This window comes from Cygnus olor, chromosome 5, assembly GCF_009769625.2.
Source record: "Cygnus olor isolate bCygOlo1 chromosome 5, bCygOlo1.pri.v2, whole genome shotgun sequence".
Lineage (NCBI taxonomy): Eukaryota > Metazoa > Chordata > Aves > Anseriformes > Anatidae > Cygnus > Cygnus olor.
This window is the reverse complement of record NC_049173.1, coordinates 26,578,390-26,596,425: the sequence shown is the minus strand read 5'-3', so window position 1 is coordinate 26,596,425 and position 18,036 is coordinate 26,578,390. Positions and strand designations below refer to the sequence as shown.

The following is an 18,036-nucleotide window of genomic DNA, read 5'->3' as shown; positions in this document are numbered from 1 at the left end:
AAAAATGGTGTAAGAGCCTATCTGTGCCAGAGCCCGTAATTCTTTGGAAGCCATACTGAGTGACAGGGTTGAAGGATGGCTCTTACCATCACGTAAATAATTGTGTGTTACAGCCACTGACTCCTGCCTTTAAAACATGATTCACTCCTCGGTTCTGCAAAAAGGATGCTTCAAATACCTCCTCCTCCAGCTGGCTTCTCTGCTTGTTGGCAGTGTCTGTGCCTTTTGCCTCGGTCAGCTCTGGCCAGGCATGAGGGCCGGGCAGGCGGCTGCCAGTGGGCGCTCAGCACAGCGCTGGGAGGCTGAGGACGGTCAGCTCCCGGCTCAGAGCAAACCAGTTACCTGACTCGAAACACTTCTCCCTGCCTGCTGGGAATACGTGTTATTTTCACTGACTCAAACCCCAGGGGCCGGGACACCCTCGCTCTGCATTTCTTTCTCCGGGACGATGAGAGGCGCGTTACAGCGGGCTCCCTTCCCCTCTCGGCGGGGCCATGGGGCTCCCCTCGGACCCCCGAGGGGCATCGCGGAGCAGGGCGGCCCGGCAGGCCCCGGCGGCCTGCCCTCGGTCCCTGCCCCGCCCCGGCGGGCGGTGTGGCGGGCGGTGCCGCCCGGCTGCTCGCCTCCCTGGGCCGCGGCGGGCCCGCTGCCGCCCTCCCCCGGCGCCTCGGCGGGCGGGAGGGAGATGGAGCAGGGGCTGTCCGCCATCACCCTGTACTGCGCCCCCGCCGCCGGCCCCGCGGCTGCCGCCTGCGCCATGGAGCCCGAGCCGGTAAGGAGCGGGGCCGGGGAGGCCGGAGCTCGGCGGGGAGGGCGGCCATTTGCGGGGCGTTGCGTGCCCCGAGCCCGGCGGGCAGGGCCGGGGCTGGGTGGGCAGGAGACGGGGATCCGGGGTGCGGGGGGAGGAGGAGGAGGAGGAGGAAAAGGAGGAAGGAAGCGTGTCCTTCCAGTGAGCTGTGCTTACAGCCTGCAGGGCGGGCACGCGGCTCGGTGTCTTGTGTTTCACCTGTCAAACAACGCCTCTTACAAACGGGCCTGATAAATATTGCATTAAGACGGGTCTCCGCTCCCGGGCGGCGCGGTCAAGTTGGCAGGCGTGCCGGAGAGGGCCTGGCAGGCTCCGAGACACTTCGCCCTGGCCGGCTCCGTGCGTCCCCTGCTGCGGGCTTTATCCCCAATGCCTGCGTGTGCTGCGCCCGAGCTCCTTGTGCTGGTGCTTGCGGCGCCCGGGGTTTCTTATAGTTCTCTTCCGACTCTCCTATTTTGTCATCTGCTTCCAAAATACCCTTGCTTTTTAATTTCATTTAAAACACAGTGTCAGAAAGTCAAGCAGTACGCCAAAAAACAGTCCAAAACAAAAAACACCAACCAAAAAAATACCTAGCCCCCCCCCCCCAAAAAAAAAAGTAATACAAAACGAAACCGGTAAGGCAGGCAAGATAGCAGGGATAGAAATATTTCTCAATAGGTATTAGCAGCCTTCGAGTAACTGGCGCTGTCAGATCGGTAGATCTGTGCAAACCGAATTACTCGTTTTTCTGAAGGAGAGCGGATGTCACAGGCTTTGGCATTTTGGAACAAAAGCTCTTGTATACGGCACCAGCTTCTGACAGATGAGAAGGTGACAAAGTGAGTAGTTTCTTCTCCTTATTGCTGGTTGCTTTTCTTCGACAAGACTTGAGGTTATTGCATTGCCTTGTGTTAGTTGTATCGAGCCCCACTAGCTGCAGGTGTCCTGGCACACCTCATCCTTAATTGTAGCTTATTTGTTTTGGCATTTTGATTGTGGACTTAAATTCCATTGTGCTGGATATTGTACCAACAGGGCCACAATGTTCCCTGCTCTCGTTGTGTTTCTGGCCAAAGGGTGAGGTAGGCGAGGAGATGAAAAGATGGTTAATGAGGAACAGCAGCTCTGGATGTGACTTTCTGACAGGCGAGGTTTATGGGGAAGCCATAAAACGAAGAAAAATTCCAAGAGGGCATTTGAAAGGAAAGGGAAGTAGCTTTAAAGCATTCACGGAGTATCTTCACAGCGTTAGCTAGTGTGGCAGAAAGCACAAAGGTAACTGGCCCTTGTGTTGACACAAAGCTGACAGCATAGAAGCCACAGTAAATACTTGTATAGTGTGAGGTTATGTCAGCTGCTGAGCCTTTCAAGACCTATATAATGTGTTGGAGGGGGATAGGCTTGTGGAAAAAAATGAGATGGCAACCTGAGCAGAGCTGTGTAGTTGAAGGACAGTCTATGTAATGACCTCGTGTACTGGAAAAGAAAGATCGCACTCAAAAAGAAAGCCTCAAGCAGAAAATAATGTACTGTTTGGCTGTAAAGTGAACCTGGATGATACTTAGGGAATAGATCTGCATTGCCACGTTTTTGGGTAGACTGTGTTGGAAAGATGAATAAAATTTACTGATGCTGGACTTTCTGCTTGCAGCTGGAGAGTTGGCTTTTATTGGTGCTGTGTGTATAAAAATTAAAAAGAACAAATGCTGCTGTGATGAGTAGAACAAGCATCCGGGTTTGTTGGACGTGTAATAACCAAAGCAAGAGCTGACGTGTTTTATTTTATTTAATAATTTAGGACTCTGAACCAGATTACCAAGGGAAACTGGATTCATCATTCCTTGATGAATCCTTATTGTCTTGAACTGCTGCATTTGTCTGAAACTTTGTACTGGTGCCAGCTGTGCTGAGCTTCTCACTGTAGGTAGTGTAAGTGGCGTGTGGGATGGGTTGAAAAGTGTACAGTTTCCACAACCAGGGAATTAAAGCCCGCTTTTTAAACTTTAAATATTAACTACAGTATTTTTCTAAGTTAAAACATGTTTGAAGTATTTGAGTTAAATGAATCAAAATCAGCAGAAGACTGTGCCTTTAGAGGAGCTTGTAGGCGAGGGTTTATGCTGCTTGTGATTATTAATTACAATAATACTTGTGATGCTGTGTCACAAGAAATAGTGCTCCTCAGTACTGTGACTAAACATGAACAATGAAATCACCATACTATGCCAATAAAAGAGTGTGAAATTTTCATAAGAGACTGATTCTGTGGTGCTTTATGCTCCAAAAAAGACACAGCTGACTTGCAGTAAGTGGTCTCTGCTTTTCCAGTGGCAGCAAGGGATGCTCCCTGTACTTAGGCTGTTTTGCTTTTTTCAGCATTCATATTTTTGTAGCTTTGTTGTTCTGCCACTGCTGTGTTTCCAAGACTGAAACTCAGCAGAGAGAATGCACTAGGCCCAGCACAGTCAGTTTTGTGTTCCTGCATGAAAACATGAGGCCGTTTCAGCTGGATTATACTTTGGAAAACTTGTCACTTTATTCTGCTCTGCTCCTCTAGGAAAACACACACAATGTGCCACGGTAGCTAAGAAACACTCCAGGAAGCTGAAATGACTTGCAGTTTTCTGAAGCGGCTGTACGAGGGCTAGGAAGGATGATGAATGTGTGTACTCCCTCTCCACATCGTCGGGCTTGGCACATGATCTTTATATTCCCTCCCTCTGCTCTGTGGGCATGAGAAAAATCTATTGCCTGAAATGAAGGCAGCAGTTCTGCTCTCCTCTCCCTTCGCCTGCCCCGCTATACCGTGTCCCCTGATTATCCTAGCTAACTGAGCCTTTCTGTGTTGCAAGGCTAATTTATGTAATGCAGCACAAGTGTCAGGAAGGGCGATACTGTGCCCATAATGATTAAGGGTTATCTTACAACTGTGTGATAAAAATACGTATTTTAGTAGTAATTTTGATTTGTGATCTGTGAAGACTGCTAGGGTTGCATAGACAAGAAGTCAAAAATTGGAACGTGTCCGTTTTATGCAGCCTTAATTCTGTGTGTGCCTACACACATTTCCTTCCACAAGTTTCTTATGCCGTGCTTTTAAATTACATGAATTCATGCATTTTTAAAAACCTTCACGGTACATTAAAAATGTGTGGCTAACATTTCCTGTCTTCTGTGTCCTTCTCTGTGTGACAGACATGTTTTCAAAACAGTTTTTGCATTTGTTGCAGTAGTATGTAAAAGCTCTACCAAGATATAGACTCTATTTTGATAGATACAATACAAAACCTTACTAAAATTCTCTGTCTGTGGGAGTTATTAGCCTAAAGAATTATTGATTGGCCTTTGAACTAGGAGTATATTTTTTCTAATGCTTGTGGCTCGAAGATGGCATTGTAGTATTCAGCAGCTCGAGGAACAAAACTAGACATTGTGCTTTTCTTTTTGCCCTTACACGCCAAATTAAGTGTTCTTCTTTTCGCATGGTCCCTTGTACTGATGATGGTTGCTGATGAAAGCCCAGAGAGGCAGATTCCTTGAGGCATCTTTCTAAAGCTTGAGCCTGGCGGCTTAGTTATCCTTCACTCGGTTTTCTTTAGAGTTAGAGGTTTCTGGCTAAACTTGCAAAGAGGTGGCTATAGCCTCTGAGTTACTCAATTCACTTCAGTAGATACTAATTCAGAAACCAACAGGACGCTTAAATATTAACACTTATGAGCTCATCAAGTTATTTAAAGTGTTCTGCTAAGGAACTCTTACATAACAGCGTTCTGTCAGAATAGCCATTTTTTAAAACCACCTGTCTGTGCTGCAATGAAGGCACTTATCTTTTTGTTGTTTCTAGTGAATAGATAATTTTTTATGTATCTGCAAAGAATAATGTTTCAGTCCTATCTGCCAAGCTCTTAGATATATCCATTGAATATGGTAAACAACCTAAAATTCTTTAAATACCTCATGAAGTTTTTTAAGGGGGAACTCTTACAGTTTTGCAGCTTATTGCAAGGAAGTGTACTTGAGATAATGATTTTTTTCTTCATTATAGCAACTTGCAAATGGAGATAGAGGCTTTGAGAATGTGGAGCTGGGTGTCATAGGGAAGAAGAAGAAAGTTCCCAGAAGGGTTATTCATTTTGCAAGTGGAGAAACAATGGAAGAATACAGCACAGATGAAGAGGAAGATGAACAAGAGAAGAAAGACCTGTTGCCTCCCGTAGATCCTGTAGGTACTTTGGTTGATAAATTGCTGCTTCTGGTTTATTGTATAATTACCTGCATTTTATCCTTTAATTTTTATGTCACAAATGTGATTTGGTGCATTAAAGATTCAGTAAATTCGATTGCCTCTAGGCACTGAGAAATCTCAGAGAAGTATTCTGAGAAGTTTTGTCCCGCAGCTCTCCCTCACTGAAATAGCCCTGCTAATTAGAATGGGTTTAATTTCTTCACAGTTCTAATCTGTCCTCTCCAGAATTTCCCCCTTTGATAATATTTGCTCGGTGTCTCTTTTATTCACACTGTCATTTGAAAAAATCAGTTGGGAGGGCATTTTTTCTTATCTTCGTTGGCAGTGGAGAGTTGAGCTTGTAATTTAGTGTTAGCATACCAGCAATTAAAGGAGTGTACAAAGGAAAGAAACGGATGATTTGCAGAAGTATAGGAAAACTTCATGATACATCAAAAACAGGTTTTAAGGGATCTGCCTAGTCCACGTATATGAAGTCCTTCTGTGTTTTAAACTGTTAAGATTTGTTCAAGCTGAATGACATCTCCGTGTGTTGGTCCGAATCTCAGTGAAGTTAGGACAATTAAAGCTGTCTCTAATAGTGCATTTTATGGCTACTAAAAACAAAAACATTTCCCTTTTTGTCAATGATTTGGTATCTACACTTAGAGGTAAAATGAAGTATATCACCTGTTTTATTCTGTTGGAGTGTCTGACGATGTGTTTCGTAGCCCAGAGATTTGCAACCCCAGCAGCAGCGCACTGGAGGAAGCAGCTCCGTGCCTTTTGGCAGTCAGTCTCAGAGAAGATACACATCCATCTCTTCATCTTTCCACACCCCCAGTCTCATGTTTCTTTTATGACAGCCCTACAAACTGGTGTTCCAACTACCTCTTTTCTCTACCCTCCTACAATTCTGTCCTCCATAAACTGGGTCTGCGGTCCTGTTCCCTGCCTGCCTTCAGGACTCCCTTTCTGGCCCTCCCTTGCCTTGTTTGCCTGTACTGAAGTTAGAGGTGGAACCCCTGAAATTGGCTGGATCCTTCCCTATGTGCTGAGTACAGTGAAGTGGTTGGGAGTTACTGCTTTGTGCAGCAGCCAGTCCTGCCCGATTGCACATTGGAGGCAAATGCCTGTTTAGAGTTGCTTGTTCCCACACTTTGATAAGAGCCTTGGCATGCACAGAAACTGGTGCTGCTTCCTACCTCACGTAAGCATTGTTGTCGCAATGACTCATGCACCAGAGTCTGGGAATCGGTGCTTAAGAAATGTCGTGTATGAAGCTCACTATTTACTGTATTTATGTGTGCATCCTTCCAGGAGAGCTGGGATTTCTTGGGGGGATTGCAGTGGAGTTTGACTTCCTGCCTGTTATGTTCTGAGAAAGTGGTGTGGCCACGAGGAGCTTGCTTTGGGAAGGACTGTCAATCAATTTTTTTCCCCCTCTGTAAAATTCATTTACCTTGAAGAAAAAGTAGTAGTTTGAGGACTGAGCTGCAATGAGACTGTAGAAAGCTGGGACTGGGGCTCCTGAGTAAAGTTGTTGCATTTAATCTTGATGGCCTGGTGGCACTGCCATCTCTTTCTTATTAGGCTGTTCTTGTGTACAAGGAAAAGTAATGTTAGCCTGAGAGCAGGTGTATCAGTATAGAAATGCATATGAGCTTTATACATGATTTAAAGTATCATTATTGAAAATAAATGTACTAAACTTATCAACAATGAATAGATGTTAAGCTGTCTTGCTGGGTGAGTTTTTTGTTTGTTTTCCTTTTGTCTTTGAGGTTCTGTTCAAAGAAGTGCAAGAACTATGAAACTTGCTCAACATACAGGTATCTTTGGAGTCAGAACTGTTCCCCACTGTGCAGGTTGTGTCAGATATCCATGGATGTGTACAAAGAGATTTGTTTTGTTCCAACTATAGTTAGCAGAGGACCAGATCAGTATAATTTCTCTGTCATTTCCCCTCAGTAGAACAGTTTCACCATGATGGAAGCCTCAGGGGACTGTATGTGTTGTGAGGCCAGAGGAGTACACACTGCTGTACAAATGGACACTTAACTAAAAAACCTGCAAATATTCACAAGAGCCAGGAATTCTGTGCGATCATTCTCCTGCTTTCCTAATATGGATTTTATTCTGAATACCTGAAAGTATATTGTATGGCATAGTTAAGATTGCTTTATTCCACTTACATAGTTTATGAAATATTTAGTTTTTATTACATTTTTTACTAAAAGGACCTTCCAAGGCTGAACATTTTATTGTGGAGCACAGCATGCCTTATTGTGCATTGCTTTTTACCTTGACAGAATAAACTTGATTAGACCAAGGGTTGCCATTAAGTGAAGTTTAGCTTATCTGCTGTATGCTTCGTGTATCCCAACTGAGCCAGTGAATTGAAGAAATGTTAGTCCAAGCTGAGCTTTGATGTTTTAGCCAACAGCTGCCTTAAAAATGTTTTTATTGTAGGATTTCTATAAAAGCAATTAAATAGTCAGTTTGCTGGGACCAGCATGTCTAAAACTTGTTATCTCAGTTGGGATACAAAAAAGTACGTTGCAAATAATAGCTGTTTCTGGTCCAATTTATTTTTAGAAAAAGCACATTAATATTTTGAATAGAAACTTTACATCATGAAAATTCGAAGCTCAGCTGGTATTGGCATACAAGCAGGTTCTCAATTGAGTTTAAGAGAAACAAATGTTTTGACATATTGTAAAGAAACTTCTGCAGTAACTACCTTGGTTTAATTACGCTTTAGAGCTAAGCAGATGATGACAATGACTTTCTTGCTAAGCAAAGTAGCATGTGTATATTCTGGTAATATGACAACTAAAGAACTCACTGTGATGGACTGGTGTCACTCGTAACTAAACAAATTCTCATAAAGTACTGAGTCTTAGGCTTTGCTTTGAAACAACGATTCCAGCACTTCCGTAGGTCAGTGTTCAGGTTATTTACATTTTTGGACTGGAGTGTCCTTTTGTTGTGGTGTTTTGTTTTGTTTTTTTAAGAGTGAGTTGAATCCAGAACACAGGGCATGCTTACTAAATTTTTCTGTGGTTGTTTTTGTTTTTAGATAATAGCATTCTGTGTTATTAGTGTTCTCCTTTGCCCCTTTGATGATTGTAAATGCTTTAACTGAATCTTCTATCAAAAAATTGAGATGCTTACACTTTAAAATCTTTTGCTTCTGTCCACCAAAACCTTGCTTTATAAGTTCTTTTTTGTTTTGTTTTAATTAGAAGAAGAAATTAAATTTCTCTAACCTGTTCTAGAAGGTAATCTTTCTGTTTATCCCTGGAGTGCCGCTTGCTATGGAGTCTTGGTTGCATGAGTAAGCAGAATGTGGAGTCTAAGCCTTTGCAGAGCATCTATAAGCAACATATAACTGTTGATTTTAATCTTAGAATTCATCCTGAGAACATTTCTGTGACAGAGCTCCAAAACAGATGTAATTTTGTTAACCTTCAGTGCTTGGAAAGACTGAAACACGTTCTTACAGGAAAATTATCGTGATATCCTGTAGTTAAAAGGAGCTTAACTTCAGGCAGCAAAAAAGCATTGTTTTTATGCTGTTGAGGACTCTCAAACTCTAATTTCATTTTAAAAATTCTGTAACGAGGTAGAAAAATAGTTAATGACTTAATAATAGCTGTTCATAATATCATAGAAGCTTTTTTGATGAAGGAGGGAGTATGTGTTCCTGAATCTTGTTTTCACTGGCTTCTGTTAGTTGCCACAGTTCTACCTGGTGTGTATACACTGAAGGACCTATTATAGCAATGACCAGTCATTAATTTAACTCATTTAAAATGAGTCTTGACACAGGAAACAATGAAAAAAAATATCTATTTGGTGGTATTCAACTCTCAAAAACATAACTTATTTTTTCTTAAAATGGGAAATGATTCTTTACCTCCTTTTGCCATTTTCTCTGCCAACAAACAAACAAACAAAAACAAAACAAAAAAATAAATTATTTGGAAAGTTCAAATGTTACTAGGGACTGAAATCTGGCAAAAATAAATATAGATGTGGATTGTTTATATGGTACACACTCTGCTGAGCTTCTGAGTGCATCTTTTCCCTTCAGCAGCCCCATACTAGGAAACAGTATCATGTTGTTACTGAATCATAGCCCTCTTGGTTGTTGAATTCATTATGTTAGTCCTACTTAAATTGCAGTACACCAACACCTTCTGGAGGTAGATTTGGACAGATCATATTATGGCTGAGTGTCAGATTAGAACTGTACATTAAGATGTTTTGTACTTTAAAAGCTGAGTGTAGCAAGTATTATGTTTTCTATTTTAAACAGCAAAATGAACTCATGATAGCAGAACAGTATAGTTAAGCATTGCAGAAACATATACTTAAGAGTAGAATGATGCTAGGAGAAATACTATTGCCTCCTAATACACTGGTGTCCTATATTCCATTCAAGAAGTACAGTACTACTGTGTCTTTGTTTTGATTGAAGCCATTCCTCTGGCTGAAGGAGATTGATGCACAGCATCAGGGCATGTGGTTCTTACCAACCATTAATAAGACCTGACTTTGGTGCCATTTTCCAGTGTCATTCAATGCATTAAAGCTACATCACAGAGGATTAGTTTGTACTGACCTTTTGCATAACACTTCACTTCATATCACCCATAACATTCCACAAGGTTCTTGTTCTCTCCAGTATCTCTTCTCGCCTCATATTTGCCATTCTTGCTTAGGTCTCTGAGGTGCTACCCAAACTTACCTTGAGGGAAAAAAAAAAAAAGAGGAGGGTTGTTTCTCCCAGATGTGTTCCCATGTTCCTGCTTGTTCTTAGTGGTTTACTCTACAAAACATTTAATTTTTACTGCTTAATTTTCATAAAGTAGCTTCTCTTGGTTTTATATTGCCTTTTGAGATGCTTGAAAGAATGCTCCTTTTTTAAATTACCGGGACCAGCAAAGCAACACTGGACATCACAGAATCACAGAAAGACATGAGTGAAGAAGTGTCTGGTTGGGCTAGAGACACGTTGTCAGAAAGCAGAGGTTTCTACAAAGTTGAACTTAGAAGTACTTCTAACATACCAAGCTGTTCTTTAATTATAGTGGGAAAATAGAGGAAATAGAAAGCATCTCTGTGCCTGCAGAGTCTCAAATTTTATGTTTGTGGTACTACAATAGTACGTTAGAATATTCTGTGTCTGATTTACTTCTGTCACGTTGGAGCTCAGCTTCTCTTTTTATCCTTAAATGTTAAGGGGACTCTTGTAGCTTCTTGCTTACTGCTGCACAGCAGGCCTTTGTTTGTCCTTTGCACTGTGTGAATGCTTTTTAACCTTGTCACCTTGTTACGAAGGATTGTACAGAGGCTTGTCAATGCCATTATTTGCACCTGTGGCAACAAGCTTTTCCAGCACTTTTCTTGACTTCTTCAACTGAACAAACTGAGAAATGATTGTCGTTAGCCCGTCTGCCAACTGAGTACGTAATCAACAAGCTGGAGGTGCTTTTGTGTAAGCAGGATAGCAGCTGGTTTTGCTTACACTTTTACCTTGGCAGGATATTTTCCATACCCACTGCCAAAAATATATAGCATCTGTCTTTTTTCTGCCTGCCCAGCTTGAGTTTCTGGCTTGACAGATTGTACACATTGATGAGATTTCCCCTGAGCTTTCTCTTCTCAAGGCTAAACAGCCCCAGCTCTCTTATCCTTCCCTCACGTGAGAGATGCTCCAGTCCCTTTATCATCTTAGCAGTGGTGCATCCCATCAGGGCTCCTGAATTCACATATGTCCAGTTAGCTTGAGTATTCTGTAAGCTGATCCTCGTCCATGCTTTTCCTTATGCTACACCTTCCCTCAGTCCTCTAGATTTCTGAAGACCAGTCTTACTAGTAAACACTGAGGTGAAGATGGCTTTCACTACCGCAACCTTTTCCGTGTCCTGTGTCACCAGAGCCCTTGTCCCATTCAGCAGTGGCCCCACAACTTCCTTTTGCTACTGAGGAACTTACAGAAGCCCTTCTTCTTGCCCTTTAAGTCCAGATGCACTTTGGCTTTCCTAATCATGTCCCCTCGTGCTCAGGCTGCTTTATATTCTTCCGACATTATCTGTCCCTGCTTCCACCTCTGTATAGTCCCTTTCTATGACTGAGTTTGGACAGGAGCTCCTCATTCATCCACACAGGCCTGCTGGCATATTTGCCTGACTTCCTACTTTTTGGGATGGATTGCTCATGAGCTTGGAGGAGATGATCTCTGAATATCATCCAGCGTTCCTGGGCCCCTCTTCCCTCTAGGGCCTTTGCCCAGGGAACTTTTCCAAGCAGATCCCTGAAGAGGTCAAAGTCTGCTCTCCTGAAGCCCAGAGTTGTGATTTGGTGTTTGCTCTGCTCCCTCCTCTCAGGATCCTGAACTCCACCACCTCACAGTCACTGCAGCTGACACTGCCTAGAGCCTTCACAACCCCAATGAGTTCTTCCTCCTTTGTGTGTATGAGGTCCAGTAGAGCACCTTTCCTTGTTGGCTCCTCTGTCACTTGTGTCAGGAAGTTGTCATCAGTTCTCTCAAGGTACCTGCTATGGTGCTCCTCCAGCAGGTGTCGGGGGGTTGAAGTCCCCATGAGGTGCAGGGCCTGCAAATGTGAGGCTGCTTCTAGCTGTCTGTAGAAGGCCTCATCCACGTGTTCTTCCTGGTCAGGTGCCCTATAGCAGATACATGAGGACGGCACCCATAATTAGTTCTTTAATCCTTACCCATAAGCTCTCAGCTGGCTCCTTATCCATCCCCCGGCAGAGCTCCGTGCACTGCAGCTGCTCACACAAATGGCAGCTCCCCATCATCTGCTTCCCAGCGTGTCCTTCTTGATGAGCCTGTCTCCATCTATTGCAGCGCTCCTGTCACGAGACCATCCCACCGTGTCTCCGTGATCCCAGCAAGGCCCTAGCCCTGCAGTTGCAGGCAGATCTCCAGCTCCTTGTGGTTACTCCCCATGCTGTGTGCCTTCGTGCCCAGGCACTTCAGACAGGCACCCCAGCGTGTTGATTTCACAGGAGGAGTGTTTCCTTTTTCCTTTTTTTTTTCTTTCTTTCTTTTTTTTTTCCCTCCAGAATGGTGCCTTGAAAGCACTTCCTTGCCTACATGCAAATGCTTGAGGTGACAGCTGAAGCCCTGGTTTGTTGATTTGGTGTTTCCTTCCCTTCACATCATCCTAGGCCCTTTACTAATCAGCCCTGTCCGCTGCTCCCTCACAGGGCCACCGGTGACTCCCTCCCTCACTGTTCCTAGTTTTGTTCGTCAGGTACAGTTCCAAATGATAATTCATATCTGTATTTAAATACATGGAAGCAGCTTCTTCATTACGACCATTTTGAAGTGTTGTTTTGCTTGTTTATTTTTTAAACTGTCTCTCATAGTTCTCTCGTTATTATAACCAGGAAATACTTGGTTAACCCACTTCTCTGTTTGGTCTGACAGAATTCAGAAGGTTATGAAAAGGCCTTTATAGTTATAAGAATTATCTTGGGATTGAGCTGGATGCTTGCTGTTTCCCAAGTCTGGGGGTAGGAAACAAAAAACAGTGAAATGAATGTTCCCAGATATAACAGTGGTCATCTTTCTATCTTATGGTGATACTTTGCTTCATGTATGTCTTGCCTAGACTTACTACAAAGCAAAAATACCGTGGTAGCTGGCAAACAGGCAGTGTCACAGATCTTTCTTCTCTGTCTGAGCTTTCACGTGTGTTATTATGTACCATGAACTTACAGCTATACGTACTGATACTAGTTTTGTTGTTACAGACAACGCTCACATGGGGACCCTACTTGTGGTTTCATATGCTAAGAGTTGCCACATCAACCTTATCAGGTATTGCTTTATTTAATTCTCACGTAAAGCCGTGAAGGGATATTGAGTCACTTTGATGGGCTGTAAATCATCTTTGTGATCTACCAGTCAATTTTTCAAAAGAATGAATAAGATTGTGGTTTTATTTTATTTATTTTTTTCTGTGCAGACATAATCTCTTGTCTTTAGCACTAATTTTATTTATTAATTTATTTTCAATCAACAACTGTTGAATGAAGAATGAACAGAAAAATCCTTTTGATGAACACTTCAATTTTTCTCTTTTTGTCCATATGGAGTGATGGTGATGTTGGCAAGGGATTTATTTCAGCTTCTCTTATATAACCATTTTGAGTGATTTTATCTGAAAAGAATGCTGTTTGACCTAACTAAATTGATTTTTTATGAAGACTTAAACTGGAACGTATCTCAAAAGCACACCTAGTCTTGTGCTTTACAACAGGCTGCTGAAGTTGCAAAATAAACAAAAATAGGGCTATTGTCAAGAGTCTTAAACTCACTACACAGAATTTTCATTGACCTGGGGACCTCATAAAATTTTGCTTAGAGTGCTTGTCATAATCTGTGTTCCTCCCAAATTGTAAAGATGTGTATTGTATATTGACAACTATTTGTGGGATTTCCGTGATTGTACAGCCTCAATTTAAACTATTGACAGTCTATCCTATTGATTTTTATTGTTTGTAGAAGCACCTTAATGTACAGTGTAATCCTATTCATTGCATATCTTTTCCTCATACACAATGGTAGATATTGCTTTCCTTTTTTTCAGAAGTTTTTAAGAATTTGAAGATTGCTACATATTTCCATCTCACTTCAGTGTCATTGAACTTTGTCATTTGAACTGGTCTTTTGCAAGAGCTCTGTCTGTAAGGTTGCCTGTAAAATGACTGAATACTCGCGGAGCCAATCAGTTTCTGACTTCTGTTTTCTCTGAAGATGACTAACTCATTCACATCCTCAGGGCAAATTTTTAATTTGAAGTGCAATATATTTGATTTCTTGCTTGCTTTTATTCAAGGATCGGTGCTTTAGCTGTCATCATGGTAGAGAGACTGACTGACCTAAGCCCACCTATTCCATCCTTCTGACTGCACTACCTGTTTTAGCAAAGGAGAACTGCATGTAGCCTCTAGCTTGAAAAATGAGACAGCTGACACCTAAAAATTTAATTAATCCATCAGTATGCAACACAGATCATTGTTAAAACTGATACTGGCTTAAAGTATACATCTGTCAATAAATAACTTTAGTCGCTTGGTATCATTAGACTGAATTGCCAGTACAGTTGGTAGCTGTGTATTTTTATCTAGCCTTAATTTTTAGTTAAAGTTCAATTAAAAGCTTGTACTTTAACTGATGCCCTAGCAAAACAAACCTGGATACAAAGCTAGAACTGGTAGAATGCAAACACTACCATTATCAAGTTTTTTTTTTTGTTGATTTCCATGTTCCTTTTTTGTTCATTCTCTGTCTTAAGGAACAATTATTAATATATTTAGCTAATAATAACTATATATAAGTAGATTAGCATAGCAGATTTTACTTTTGTCTTTTGAGTGAACTATGAAAAACCATTCAGGAAAGATGACAATTTTTAAAGCAGGACTGTGTGCAAGAACTTTCTTCTAGATACTAATCATTTGTAAACCTCTCTTTATTTTCAGTGTGTGACTTCCTTGGGGAAAGATTGCATCTGTTTTGGGGATAAGCACACCAAAATACCAATATGCTATTGATGAGTATTACAGAATGAAGAAAGAGGTATGTGTGTGAAATAGGATTATTACATTTTTTTCTCCCTACTTATCTTCCCTGGCATTTTTAAAAATAAAATTTGTATTCGTGCAATACTTACTAAAATGAAGTTAAATTTTAGAACCTCTCTTTTAGTTCGCCTTCAGTTTTCATTTGATGCTTGATTTATGCTTGTTTATCCATTAGCATTTTCTCACCAGCTTATCTGTTGGGTCCTGAGCACTGCTCTACTTGCTTCTCTTCTACAATGCGTTTTAAAGTCAAGGCTGTGAGGAAGCTGGAAGGAGCAGTTCCTAAAGAGGCAGCTGCCTCACATTACTCACTTAAAGTGAGTGTACTTTGAAACTCTGAAACTTGTCCCATTTCGTGTGATAGAAAGTGCCAAGGGTAAATTGAACATTATATTACCATTTGTTCTGAACCATAACTTAAAATGATAGCCAGTATTTTATGCAAAAGTAAAAAAAAATACAAAAATTAATAAATTTCATTTGGAAGAAATGTGAAACGTTTAAAGTTTTGATACTTCTTTTTTAATAGCTTTTAATTATTAAGGGTTTAAAGTGCTTTATAGAAGGTGGACCTATCACTGCTACTTTTGACTAAAAACTGCTTACCTAGATATATGTCATTTTTTCTGTATGTCACACACTTTAATCCTTCACTTTGGGCTATTTCCAGAATTCCCATTATGGAGGAGAAAAAAACAACAAAACACCCAATCTTATGATAAACTAGTGACTGTTTTGTAGCAGAGTAAATATTCTTTCTTTTCTTGCAATAGAACTGGTATGTTGTTACGGAAGGTAAGTGGTGTTTATTTCAAGTAAACAGTAACTTACGAATCTGGTTACCTATTTTCAGGAGGAAGAGGAGGAACAAGAAAACAAGTTATCAGAAGAAGCAGAAAGACAGCATCAGGAGCAGCAGAACAAGGCACAAGCTGAAGCTCCTGTCCAGACAGACCAGCCTGAATCAACAACATGTACTTCATTTGTGAATTTAAACTTTGAAAATGAGGGAGATTGCCACTCTGTTGTGGAAAATAAACAAGATGTAGTTCCTGTCCCTACCTAAGTATAAAGCTCTGTATAATGTAGGAAATAGGAAGTGTCAGGTGTCACGATCTGGCTATAAGGAGGAAAAATAGGATTATACTTATTCAGTGTAATACAACTTACAGCATTCTTATTGATCAGGAGAGAGCTAGGTGATGTCTCTTCAGTCTGTCTGCCTAATAAAGGCTGAGGCATTCTGCCAAATTGGCACTTCAGTTAAAATGAAAATTGCACTACAAACATTTGGTCTAAAATTGAATTTCTGTGTAAAGCAAGTAAAAATATCTTTCCTTTAAATTGCTGTCTGGCACAGTGGATTGCAGATGCAGTGCTATTCCTCCTTGTGAACACCTATTTCTGATCTGCACGTTTGCGACTTGGCTCTCTATGAATAGATTGATAGGAATCAATGTCCTGTAACTCACAAGTCATTATAATCACTTCTGAATTCCCCTATTTATTGTCACTATTGTGTGCATGTATCTTTTTCTGTTACTAACACAAGAGAGGTTAGATTTAACGTTAATTAGATTTAAGGGCCTAATGGAACACTTTCCTTTTCTTTTTTTAACTCTAAAGGAGGCTGTAAACACCCTTAAGTATTTATGAACTAGTACAAGCACTCTTGGGGGCTAAAAGTGCTCAGCTGTGCTGTATAGTGCTGTAGCAAAGTACAGAATAAGCATCAGTGTAAGATGCTGTCACTCCAAATCCAAGAATTAATATAGATTCTTTACCTGCTCGGAATTGGCCTTGTAAACTGAAGTCTTGCTAAATTATAATCAATGACTGGATATCGTGTATGGTACTAGTCTCTAACTACAAAAACTTTATTTTTAACATAGGTTACCTGAGTGAGTGTACTTGATTAAACAAATAGCCTTTTTAAGGTTAATGTTTAATTATGAAGAAGGAATGGGCCACTGCAGGTATCTTTTCCCCTCTAGTGCAGAATACATATGTAACTGGAGATTAGAAAACCAGGCTTATGACTTCTTTTTTTTAACATGAAAAGCATTTGTTTCGATAGTGAAACAATACTCGTTTTTGCAGGTAGCTCCAGTTTTTAACCAGCCCCAAATACCATTCAATTAAAAGAATTTCAGTGCAGTGACTGTGATCCTACTTCTACCTTTTAGAAGGTGAATGGTTTGCTTTGGGACAATCAGGTATCAGTCTGGCAGGCAGACAACCAACCATGTCCCAGTCGCTGTCTATGCAGAAAGTTTGTAGATAAATGAGCGGAAGACCTGTACTAGTTACTGTAGGGATTGTTGTTTTTGTCCTTGAGACTTCTAAAAATAAACCTGAAGAGGCTTCAGAGAAAGTTTATATTGGGCACCATCACACTTGCATGGCCTTGGTCCCACTACCAGCTAACTGAGGAGACTGCTGGAACACCACAGGCCAGGAAGCTCAGCTATTAGTTTGCAGAACTCAGTTATGTATTTCAAACAGCTCTCAGCCTGAAATAGCGTCCCATACAACTCAAACGCTTTATCTTCTCATCTGCCCCTAGCATTCCAGCAGTACAGCAAACCTTCTGAGGAAGATCCAGTCGTCTGCTCTATTTGATCTGTTTTGATGCTCTGTTCTTTGCCTTTTTGAATTGTAATGCAGAGGGTGCTGACAGCTGTGTAAAATCATTCCATAGCCCTGAACAGCTGCAAGGGAGAGTATGGTTCATCGTGTTGGGAGTTCTTGTACCATAGCAAAGATAAAAGCAGCTCCTAGCTCAAGAGTAGGAACTGTAGAGCTGAAGGATGCTTTGCTTTTCTGCAGAGAAAATGTCAGTTGTATTTTCTTTTTTCCCAACTATCTGTTGCATCAGAAATGCTCTCACTGCCTTGGGGCTAAACTTCTTTGTATAAAAATGCTGTATTACTCACTGTGCCTTAACTTAATCCTTCCCGTCAGTTTTTTTGCAAACTGTATGAAAGTGATTACTTTCATAATGGTTTAATTTTTCTGTAAATGCATTAATTGGTTATTTTATATTTAATATGATTTTTGAACTGAAAATTGGCTATGGGTTTTCCTTTGAAACTGCAGGGTCTTTAAAACCTTATGCCTACACACAGGAATACATGCTTGTTCACTTTGCATTCTTCTTGAGTCACGCACATCCTAGTGGAATATCCAGGCACTGAAATTCAAGATACACCACCCCCACCACCCCTTCCTTACAACCTTATGCAGTACTTGTTAATGTACTTGACGTGTTCAGCACTACCCAACCTAATAAATAGTGTAGGACTACAACTATTTCTGGCCTGCAGCCTAATTTTATCTGAAAGTTGGAACATTGACATAAATTCATTAAATCAGTAAAACACTTACTCTT

General features: G+C 41.2%; 1 protein-coding gene across 1 annotated transcript; it reads left to right on the top strand.

Annotated features, from left to right (window-relative positions):
• The first annotated feature begins 588 nt into the window (after positions 1-588).
• On the top strand, positions 589-17,708 carry FAM177A1 (family with sequence similarity 177 member A1). The gene is given in 6 exon segments (XM_040560020.1): positions 589-772; positions 4,836-5,012; positions 12,810-12,876; positions 14,544-14,558; positions 14,561-14,640; positions 15,499-17,708. Coding segments are annotated over 6 exon segments (639 nt in total). The 5' UTR covers positions 589-685; the 3' UTR covers positions 15,712-17,708.
• Positions 17,709-18,036: the final 328 nt, after the last annotated feature.